Source organism: Aegilops tauschii, chromosome 3, assembly GCF_002575655.3.
Source record: "Aegilops tauschii subsp. strangulata cultivar AL8/78 chromosome 3, Aet v6.0, whole genome shotgun sequence".
NCBI classification, from domain to species: Eukaryota; Viridiplantae; Streptophyta; class Magnoliopsida; order Poales; family Poaceae; genus Aegilops; species Aegilops tauschii.
Genome location: NC_053037.3, coordinates 117,153,428 through 117,164,442, shown reverse-complemented (window position 1 = coordinate 117,164,442; position 11,015 = coordinate 117,153,428). Strand labels below are relative to the sequence as shown.

At 47.2% G+C, this 11,015-nt stretch overlaps 2 protein-coding genes across 2 annotated transcripts; one reads left to right on the top strand and one right to left on the bottom strand.

Moving 5' to 3' along the window:
- Positions 1-1,187: 1,187 nt before the first annotated feature.
- Positions 1,188-5,861, top strand: LOC109768983 (sodium/calcium exchanger NCL1). The gene is made up of 7 exons (XM_020327721.4): positions 1,188-1,748; positions 3,639-3,827; positions 4,002-4,183; positions 4,278-4,423; positions 4,516-4,783; positions 4,951-5,253; positions 5,348-5,861. The coding sequence occupies exons 1-7, from the start codon at positions 1,343-1,345 to the stop codon at positions 5,594-5,596; spliced, it is 1,743 nt and encodes a 580-aa protein (XP_020183310.1). The 5' UTR covers positions 1,188-1,342; the 3' UTR covers positions 5,597-5,861.
- On the bottom strand, positions 5,645-8,381 carry LOC109768984 (uncharacterized). Its single transcript, XM_073510102.1, has 5 exons — positions 7,649-8,381; positions 7,415-7,549; positions 7,143-7,330; positions 6,578-6,776; positions 5,645-6,493 (listed from the first exon to the last, which is right to left on the bottom strand). Exons 1-5 carry the CDS (start codon positions 8,093-8,095, stop codon positions 6,338-6,340), a joined length of 1,125 nt encoding a protein of 374 aa, XP_073366203.1. The 5' UTR covers positions 8,096-8,381; the 3' UTR covers positions 5,645-6,337.
- Between the last annotated feature and the right edge of the window lie 2,634 nt (positions 8,382-11,015).

Genomic DNA, 11,015 nt, shown 5'->3' with positions numbered 1-11,015 from the left:
ACACTACTCATAAACATATAACCAAACAATGATTTTAAGTATTTTTTGAGTAACCTACTCTAATAATTTAGAATGTATGGTGTCTCAATTGAAAGGCTGCGCTCCTGCCGGTTATATATACCCTCTTCATTTATATGTACAAAGTGGCATGTTTAGGCGACATGCCAGTAACCTATGCTGGGAACCCCAAACTCACACCGCATGCGAATTACTCATACCAATGGATAACTCTTGGTCCAAAAGCTAAATCTCGCCGCGCAATGCCCTCCATGGTTAGATGGGCCACCTCAATATACGTCATGCCATTGAAAATGCGCCGGTTCCGTTCTTTTCAAACATTCACATGATGTAAATGATAAGGCGGCTGTGGCGCCTCTTGTTGTCATTGCTGGAGTGCCTTAGGAGAACTTCCCGCCAGGCATCAATGGGGGTGGAAGAAGCGGCAGGATTCTGGCTCGAATTGACTCCCTACCAGGAGAGCATCATGGAATGAACCGCCGTGGTGAAGGGGCAGTCATTACACAAGTGGGTGACCGTCTCCATGGAGCTCAGGCAGAGCTGGCACATGGAGTCATGGGGCCAGCCTCGCAGGGCCAGGCAGTCGGCGGCGAGCATCCGCTTATGGAGCACCGGCCAAGAGAGCCTACATTTTGGTTCCATGTGGGCGCACCATATCTTGTTCATCTCGAATTTGCCATGGTATCCGATGAACTAAGCCGAGTAGGCAGAGCTTGCCGTATAGTTCCGCCGGGGGTCCAAATCCAAGAGATGGAGTCTAGGCATAGGGTGTTTAGAGCATCTGTGCAGTTTGCTCTTGTGTTCATGAATCATATTTTTTTCCAGGGTAAATCATTATTATTTTTGACATGATTGTGTTCAGTGAATCGACTTGTAGTTGAATGGTTAGGAACGCGTGCGTCCGTATTGTGTTCTTAAAAAAGACATGATTGTGTTCATAGTTTTGGTGTTCCAAAACCAGCTAGTAGGTTGCAATTTTGTGAGTTGAGCGTGGAAAGGAAAGTAACAATAGCTCAACGGCGAAGGAAAGAATATTTACAGCTCCAAAAATACCGTATAAGGAATACTTACTTTTAGCTTGTTTAACTTGCCATATCATCATGGCGTTGGATTCTTCCAAAGGATCCGCCTCTTCCCGGCCCGAGCAGCCCCCCTTCTATTCCCGCCACATGGATCCCAAAAAGAAAGAAAAGAAGAAAGAATAGAAACTTCGTAAAAGGCAGGAAAATAAATTTTTTATCTCTCGGATCGCACCATATAAGGCTACGCGCACCCACCCCCACTCCCCAGCACTACCGCGCTCCGCCCCCCCGCCTCCGTCGCAATGGCGATTCGCCGGCAGCGCCGTGCCTTCCCGCTCGTCCCCTTCCTCGTCTCCCTCCTCGCCGTCGCCGCCTATGGCCGCCTCATCTCCGACGGCATGCCGGCCACCCCGTCCTCCTCCGTCCTCGCGTCCCCGCTGTCCTCCGCCGCCATCCGCCTCAACTCCTCCTCGCCGGCCACCGCCGCCGCGCCCGAGGAGTGCGAGCAGACGTACGGCTTCCTCCCGTGCACCACCACCGTGTTCGGGAACATGTTCCTGGTGCTCACCTACGGGTTCCTCATGTTCAAGGCGGCCACGTTCCTGTCGGCCGGCAGTGAGCTGCTGCTGGAGATCATGGGGCCCGGCCTCGTCGGCGGTCTCCTCCTCCCCATCCTCGGCGCCCTCCCCGACGCGCTCCTCGTGCTCGGTATGCTCGCCCTTGCTTCCTTGCTTAAATTCTACCTATGGCCCCTCGTTCAAGGCCCAAAAAAGCTACTAGTTCGGTTCTCTCTGAAGGAGAGAATGATTTGCTCTTGAAGCAACTCCCGAGCTACTCTTTAGAAATAAAAGTAGTATCTTACCAAAGAGTAAATGCTTGTTGACAACAAATTGAAGAGTAAAAAGCAATTCCTCCCGTTTATGTTTGCGCTCTTCGGTTCTTGATTTGTTTCAGATCTGAACCCTCTCTGGTTTGATCTGATTGGATCAGAGCATAATAAGCTGTATGACCCCCATTGGTAGACCTTGGGCTTGTGCAGTAGCCCGGTTTCTTTGTCTGATCTCATCAGCTTGCTCGTTTCGTTGGCACATGCATGGCTTAACCCAAAATAGCCTAGTTGGAGACCTTTGGATTGGCAATTTATAACCAAACTTAAGACCCAACCAGCCACCCCCCCCCCCCCCCCCCCCCCCCCCCCCCCACGGACAAACAGTGTTTGCAAATTATGCCCTGCTTTCTCTGGAATCGGTCGGTTTATTAGCTTCTATTTAAGTTTCACCAGCACCTGTGGTCACTGGCCTTTTGACTTTCCCCACTTTTTTCTAGATCTTTTCTTGTTATCTTCTTTGCCTAATTTACCTTTCTTTGTCCACTGCACATAAAGGATTGGCTGATGGCTTCGAGCTGTTTTTCTCTCTAATTTTGTGGGGTTTTCTTGCCTTTGATCGGTCTTTTTGTATGGCAATAACAGTGATTCCTTGAGAATAGCTTTTGAAATATTGTGGGAAAAAGGAACCATATCGTCAATTAATTCGCTGATCAATCACCGGTGTCTTGGTGTCGGGTAGGTATCATCACTAGTGTATGCGAAAGGTGTTCTATCACTCGGTTAGTCAGCTAACATCTTACAGTTAATTGTTTTGTGATATTGTGGGACGGTACATCATATGTATCATCTAGATGAATTATTGATGCATTTTTGAAGTAACGATAAACAAATTATTATTTTTACCAGATAATTAATATAAATGAGCTTATTATTAACACTATCCATCTTCCTGATGAGTGCATACCGTTTTTCACAACATGAACATTTGTCTGTAGGTTCTGAGTTGCAATGCATTTTTGGCACCTTCTGGATTTCTTGTGCACCCCTCTTATTTTTCCTTGGAATTGTACATCCCGACGAGTTTTTAATTTGCAGTTGGAATTTATTGGAAATAGCCTTTTGGTACACTGTTTCTGAAATTAGCATCAGACAAACCACTTATAAAATTTTACAACCGGGTTCATGATGCATTACCTTAATCCTCACGGAATATCTTGGTTACCGACAATGACACATTGATTACTTGCATGTATCAGAAAGGACCTAATTTCTCCAAAGATCAAAGGCAAGGTTCCCTGGTGAAATAAGTTAACTCTATGTCGTAATTACTCAAAAATAAGAATAGTAAGTTGTTATATACATTAGTAAAGGCTAGTACAAAGACATGAATGCAAATTTTAATAGTGTACAAGCACGGAACATGATTTCTAACACAACACGGCTGCTAGTATATTTGATCACTTCTAACTTAATTTAAGCCTCACTCTGTTTCTTTTTCTTCTGGTTTCTCTTAATAAATGGTTTACTTCTCCTGTGTTCACTTCAAAGACTAGCTTACTACAGTAACTTGTTTGCACATTCTTACTTTGTATGTGATGGAAACATCTTTTGTTGTCTCTGATGCTCTACTCACAACAGGGTTATGATGGCCCATATGCTAGAATCATAGCGCAATTTAATTTTACTGCTCTGTGGATATTCAGCTCTATGCAATGTGCTTGATGCGCACGTTTACACATAATTCTGATCTGTTTGTTGTGTTATAACAGTATCTGGTCTCTCTGGGACTAAAGAAACTGCACAAAGTCAGGTCCTCATCGGGATGGGGCTGCTTGCTGGTTCGACTGTCTTTCTTCTCACCCTGCTTTGGGGAACTTGTGTTGTTGTTGGCAAATGTGATGTTACGGAAAACGGTGTTGCTATTGATTCAACTGACACTAAGGGCTTCAGCTTGACTGGTAAGTTGTCACCCTGTATGTATGCTGTTGTTACTGCAGTCTGGAAGATTTTTGGTACTTGGTTGTTTTGTAAATTATGCAGCAGAATGTTGTCAATTTTTATCTCGAAAGGAATGCAATGGTGAAGTTATTGAATTATTTAACAATGTTTGATATGATTGTACCCTGTTACAGGCTCTGGCATTACAACTGATGTGCAAACCAGCTATGCAGCACGAATCATGGCCATATCTGTTGTTCCCTTTGTCATTGCTCAGTTCCCGAAAATGTTGAAGACTCACCATGGGGAGCGCTTAGCCATATTGCTGGCTCTAATTGCTTCATTTTCACTTGTACTCGCCTACTGCCTGTATCAGGTAAAAATTCAGACAGTTTTATTTGTTGGAGGCTGCAAATGATGAAAAGACTGGAATAAATTTTGACAGTGTTAGATTCAACATTTTGCATCAGGTTTTCCAGCCTTGGGTTCAGAAGAGGAAGCTCGCATACGCAAAGCACAAGCATGTGATCTCTGGGATCCTACAGCATGCCCAAAAGCAAGCACTGGGCCGGCTACTTAATGATGACGGCTCACCTAATGAAAACGTCATAAGAAAGTGAGGTTCCTCAAGTATATTATTAGTTCGATATTCAAATAGCACAGCATTCATGAGCATTGATATGAAACCTTGTCTATGCTCACCTGCAGGTTGTTCCACAAGATCGACAATGATGACAGCCGTAACCTGTCACGAGCAGAGCTACATGCGCTTATTATCGGGATCAACTTTGAGGAGATTGACTTTGACAAGAATGATGCTGTCGATAAGATCATGGACGACTTTGATACTTCAGGCAATGACACTGTGGAGGAGGATGAGTTTGTCGCGGGAATGAAAATATGGCTTCATGAGGCGAAGCAAAAAGTGGAGGCTAGTGGTGCCTACTCTAATAAGTTTGTCAACGACTACCATGCTGTAAGTTTATTTACTTCCGATCCCTGTAAACAGAAATAGACACAGAGCACACCTCTTCAGATAAGAATTATAATAACTTTCACTAGGGAAACACAAAAAAACAAGTTTAGATAGTAGTGTAACTTGGACATGAAAGAGGCACTTACCGAGTTGTCTGAATTCTGCAGAGAACTAGGGAGGATCATGACCAGTTGGTCGACAGATCTGACGAGGCAGTGGAGAGCGTCGAGAACCCTGGTTGGTGCATTGCCAAGGCTGTGGGGTACCTGCTTCTCGGTGCTACCATTTGTGCCGCATTTGCAGACCCGCTCGTTGATGCTGTCCACAACTTCTCTAACGCCACACACATCCCGTCCTTCTTTGTCTCGTTCATCGGCCTCCCGCTGGCAACCAATTCCAGCGAGGCCGTCTCGGCCATCATCTTCGCCAGCAGGAAGAAGCAGAGGACTTGCTCCCTCACTTTCTCAGAGGTACAGTGAAACTCCTTAGCTTGTAAAACCGTCCGCCTCTCTACTCTGGACTAAGAACATCCTTCGGTAAACTTAACGACAAATTCGCTTGCAGGTATACGGTGGTGTGACCATGAACAACACGCTGTGTCTGGGCGTGTTCTTGGCGCTCATCTACTTCAGGGAGCTGACGTGGGACTTCTCTTCGGAGGTGCTCGTCATCCTGCTCGTCTGTGTCATCATGGGCCTCTTCACAAGCTTCCGGACCAGCTTCCCGCTCTGGACCTGCCTGGTAGCGTACCTGCTGTACCCTCTGACCCTCGCCGTCGTCTACGTCCTCGACTTCGTCTTCGGCTGGTCATAGGCTCATGCTTCTAGTCTGGACACACGCTTGAGTTTGACCCTGTCGTGATTTTTGACTCATTGTAATTTATCTGTCTAGACTTGGAGGTGTTTATTGTGTTCATATCCACGGTGTGCATTGTGTATCCATGAATCTATCTTAAGGTCTCGTCTGGGCGTAGCGTTTTTGTGTGTTCTCTTCTCTTCGGTAATGGTATATTAAACATATCCGGAGGATACTGGGAGCTACATGCTAGAAATAAGCTTGAGATTATTAACCTATTTTATCTGGATTTTGCCCTTCGTATGAAGATTATGGAGTGGCATTTTCTAGGTTGTCATGTGTGTGTGTGAGAGAGAAAATTGCATTGTGGCACTGCTAGATGTGCACAGGAGAGACCCCACAAGCTAGCTGTGAAGCCATGCCCATCCTTGCACGATGCACATGCTCTCCTTTCCGCTGCCGGCATCATCTACCCATCTCACACTTTTCTGTTGAGTTTCTACTACATTTGGCACCAGCTTGCCTGGACCATACATAAAAGCCCCCTGCTTCCGTCATGCACACTGCTCTACTTCACTTCGCCAGCCAGAAATGAACATGGTGGCTCAGTAAATTGAACCATATCACAAGAAGGTTTATTGGCAGTGAAAAACATGTCCTACTAGAAAACATCTCTTGATACATCTGATGTTACTACTTGAACACATCTGTCTCTACGTACCCTTCTCCACAACTTCCTAATGTTCATTGCAGATTTGGTCAGCCCTTCCATAGCTTGAGCTCCAAGTCGATTTCCCCATCCGACACGTCGGCCTTCCGCTCGCTCGGGGCTCTCTCATGGTCGACCGGGCCGATCGGGAGGAAGTTGTAGAATGGCAGGGACGACGATGACGGCGAAGCTGAAACGCTCCCGAGCTGATCAAGAAGCTTTCATCAGTTACAGTCAGAGCAAGCTCACGCATTTTTACAGGGTTCAGAAGAGCGTGGCGTTTCACTTGCCTGGGATGGCACGGCGCTGGCACTGGCACTGAAGCCGCCGTACTCCGGGATGTGCATTGATGGCACCACATGAGGCTGCCTCATGAGTTGTGGAGGCCGCGAGCTCAGGGTGAGCAAGCCAGCGTCTCTGCTACGGCCGGTATCCTTGCAGTGACCGAACTCTGGCGTCCAGTCTGAACAACTTGGGTACGCACTTGCACTGCAAGGCACAGATGAAAGGTGAAAAAAACCCAGAGAATTTCTGCCAAAATGTAATATATACTTTCTTCATGGCAAATATATATGGTAAAAAGGCTATGTGTTTCTCAGCTTTTCATCAGGTAAATTCAACGGGGTGAAGCTGTAAATTTCAGTGATATTGGCATGGATAGGAGTAAATGTGACATGTTCTCCAATATAATTTCCTGCTACCTAAATGAACCAGTAACTGCTGGATAAAATAACAGTTATTACCATTCTGTAAATAACAATGCAGTGAAATTACTTGCCCGGAATATGAGGAGCAAACAGAGGCAAGAATTTAAACTTTGCTAAACTGAAGCGGTGAGCTAAAACTGCAATCTACCTGAAATAATTGGTTGCTCTGAACTCGTATCTGCTCAGGTCAGGAGTAACATCGGCCAGCCCGGAATCGCTCGCCGTCCTGACGGCGAACGGCGGCAACGGAGGAGGGGGGAAGGCTTTGCTCGTCGTCGTGAATGGGGTCATCCCCTCGAACATGAAGGGCCAGGACCTATCCACGCCGGCCGGTTCCTACACTCTACCCAAATCCACATTTAGCGACCATCCATCACAGGCAAGTTCATCACGGGGGCGGCGTGAGACATATATACGTACCCTCTCGTCCTCCGTCGGCGCCGGCGCCGCCGCGCTGCTCCTCCTCCTCCTGCTGCTGCTGCTGCTGTACATTTGGTTTGAAGGGGGCTCCGGTGGGTGGCTCGACGGCGCCGTCAGGGACAGGCCCGTGCTCACCTGGTCAAGGAAAGATTTGCACAAAGTTTGAGACCTCGTCCCGTCGTCCGTGTATACATGCAGACGCCGTGCGGTGACGTGGGGAGGGCAGGCACGTACCATTGGGAGTGGAGGTTGGGGGCAGAGGCTTCTCTTGTACGGGTGCTTCGCCGGATCCGCCGGGCTCCAGAGCGCCGGCGGGAAGCCGCAGTGGTCCGCGGCGGCCGGCCTCGAGAGGGCGCTCAGCGGGGGCGGCGGCGGCAGGTGATGGTGCAGCGTGGGCGCGGGGAGGTGGCAGAGGGCCCCGCCGTTGAGCGCGTGCGACGACGGCGTGGCCGCGGACGGCCCTCCCCCCATCTTCTTCTGCTCCTCGATGCGGAGCTTCTCGAGCTGCGCCACGCCGAGGCCGCGCTGCGGGATCTTCTTGGGCTTGTTCTTCCTCGACGCCCGCGCCACGCCGGTGGCCGCGCCGTTGCCGTTGCCGTTGCCGTTGCCGGTCCCGCCGCCGTACTTGGCCAGCTGCTGCTGCAGGTGGTGGTTGCTGCTGTTGCTCGGCTCCTGCACCATCTCGTCGCGCCGAACCAACCGAACGCGCGTCTCCTCCCGTCCCCGCGAGCGCCTCACGGAACGCGAGAAGTCACCACACCACCAAATGTATGGGATCGCATCACGGACCCATGGTCGGGGCGGGAGAGAGCGCGGCCAACAGAGGCGCAACGGAACGACCGGCGAGGGGAGATCAGGCCGGCCGGGGACGCGCGCGTGGCGGGCGGTGTCGCAACTCAGGGGGGTAGGGGACTAGCGCTAGCGCGGCGCGGGGGGCGCAGCACGGTCCGTGCAGCCTACCGGATCGAGAAACCTGCGGCTGTGTGTGGGGCGGAGGCGCAATGCGCGGGGTATATATAGGTGCGCGGGAGCCGAGAAGAGTGTGCGAGCGAGTGGCGAGTGGTGCCAGGCGCGGGGGACTCGGGAGCGGGAGATCTAGACTCACTAGACACGGAGAGAGGGAGGAGGGAGATGAGATGATGGGATCGTATCTTGTTTCTTTTTGTTCGCCTAATTTGCCGCCCTAATCCTCGCTCCGCTTTGACATGACACACAAGCTCGCTCCATCTCTCTCTCTCTCTCTCTCTCTCTCTCTCTCCTTCTCCGAGGTTGCAGGAGAAAAGGGGCCACGATACTAGGAGCAACAACCGCTGGCCTGGCCAAATTGAACGGCTGCGGCCACATAAGCATGCGAGATCATCGGGCTCAGTTTTCGTCAGCAACTGCTTGCCGCCAATCTTAGAGCATCTCCGACGGCTCCGCTTAACTCTCCACAACATTCGTACTATGCAAGTTTGCCTTAGATTTATATTAGAATAGGATATTAATCGCCCGTTGATATTACGTAGGATATTAATTACATGTTAATTATATGATCAACACCGACGTCTATATCAATATCAGGTATGATTTTAGTTACTCCCTCCGTAAACTAATATAAAAGTGTTTAGATTACTATTTCAGTGATCTAAACATTTTTATATTAGTTTATAGAGGGAGTACATGCTAAGCATATTGGCCGCTGGCCATGCTTGACCCTCAATATCGGGTAATGCAAGTCATTGCATTGATATGGTTTAATGATCGAGATTATTTGGATATGTCCATTTAAGTCTTTTATATTGGTATGTACATTCTTTTGCAGGTGTTTGTATTGGTATATAGATATAGACAATATAGATTAGGCATGTTACAATGCAATATGCTTAGAGAAGACGCTTAGAGAAATAAATTAGTTTTTTAAGCACAACTGCATATTTGTAAAAAGTAGACGCTTAATTAGACACCTCTCATGTAGAGATAAGCACCGATTTTTCAAGAGAACTTAATTTATTTTACTAAACACCTCCTTAAGCACCTTGCATTGTACATTACCTTAGAGGAGTTGACCCCAGAAATCTACTCCAAAAGGTCCCCAATCTTGTCACCACTTATTGAACACCACCACTAATACCGGAACTTAGCACACACTTATGGTCTAAAACTGCACTGCAACAATGGAAAAACAACAAAATCTTAGCACCATTTCATGTACTAATTCAAGGATCGTTCCTTAACATAGAAGAAAACACATGCAACAATATATACGAAGGAAGTAACTTCCACAACACCCCGGACACTCCTCAGACGATGTCTATCGTCGGGAGAAACTCTCTGATCGAGCAAAACATCAACACATGTAGACACCAGATTTTTATGTGGAAAACCCTCAAGTTGGTGTAAAAACCACGGGCCGAAGCCACTTAAATATTCTTTCACTATTATCAAGTGTGGGATGCAACAAGTTCTTTTTTATATAGCACTAGAGGCTCTCATACATCAAGATTTCTTCATCTTCGATAGCATCAACAAGATTTTGGGTCTGCGAGAGCTAGTGATTGGAACATTCTCACCGAAGGTGGTGGAATCACAACTTGAAGGAGACAAGATAGCGGATCTGGACTTCACAACCTTGGAGAGGAGCTCCCTTTGCTTGATGGTAAGCTTCTTCCATCAATCTTCCTCTTTCTTCCCAGTTTCTCTTGGTTTTTTGTTTTCTTCTTCAATGGAGGCTCAACTCAGATTCGTCACTCTTATGTTGGTGGCTGCTGGATGGAGGCTAAACAATCCCCTTCGGTTATGTGCAAAGTTCAAAATTACCCTAGGTCATAACCCTAATGGATAGTGGGCTCTTGCACATCTTTGAGCAACCAAAAAGGCTTCAAATGGTCATCTCCTCCGACTCATGAAGGGGATACCGCCATGCCCGCTACCTTGCAACATGCTTATAGCTTCTCATTTGGTAATATATTGGTCATCTAGATCTTCTCAAGTTGTAGCAACTTGGAATTAACAACATCTAGAATCCAATGATATCTCACATCATTGTGCTAATTCGTGAGTGATAGCTTGAATTCTTAGCAAGGGGAATATGGATCATCGCAAAACAAAACATACTTCTCTTGATTCATGTCAAGTTATTATCATAAGTTCTTCACCACATCACTTCTTTGCAACCATCAACTACAACTATATACTTAGCTTTTATACTTGATGTAGAAACACATTTATGCAATCTTAATTGTCATGACACTGCTCCCTCTGCATAAGTCATCAGGTATCCAGATGTGAACTTCATGCGATCCTTTTCACCAACATAATTTGAATCTGTATAGCCCTACAATACAAGATCACCGCTTCCAAAGCATTAACAGGGTGTAGAAGTTCCTTTGGGATACCTTAGTATCCACTTCACAATCTCAGTGAGCTTTACCTAGATTTTTCATGAACCAACTAACAATTCCTACTGCGTAGGCAATGCCAAGCCTAGTGCACACTGATACATATCCAACGTATCTATAATTTTTTATGACTCATGATACATTTGTACCAATTCTATACATTATGGGCATACCTTTTATTATTTTTATTGGACTGACATAGTAATCCAGTGCCCAGTGTC

Coding starts and splice junctions, on each gene's coding strand:
- LOC109768983 (XM_020327721.4), top strand. CDS start 1,343: ATGGCGATTCGCCGGCAGCGCCGTGCCTTCCCGCTCGTCCCCTTCCTC. Junction 3,828..4,001: donor TAAGGGCTTCAGCTTGACTG/GTAAGTTGTCAC, acceptor ACCCTGTTACAG/GCTCTGGCATTACAACTGAT. Junction 5,254..5,347: donor GCTCCCTCACTTTCTCAGAG/GTACAGTGAAAC, acceptor ATTCGCTTGCAG/GTATACGGTGGTGTGACCAT.
- LOC109768984 (XM_073510102.1), bottom strand. CDS start 8,095: ATGGTGCAGGAGCCGAGCAACAGCAGCAACCACCACCTGCAGCAGCAG. Junction 7,331..7,414: donor CGCCGACGGAGGACGAGAGG/GTACGTATATAT, acceptor GGTAGAGTGTAG/GAACCGGCCGGCGTGGATAG. Junction 6,494..6,577: donor CCAGCGCCGTGCCATCCCAG/GCAAGTGAAACG, acceptor CTTCTTGATCAG/CTCGGGAGCGTTTCAGCTTC.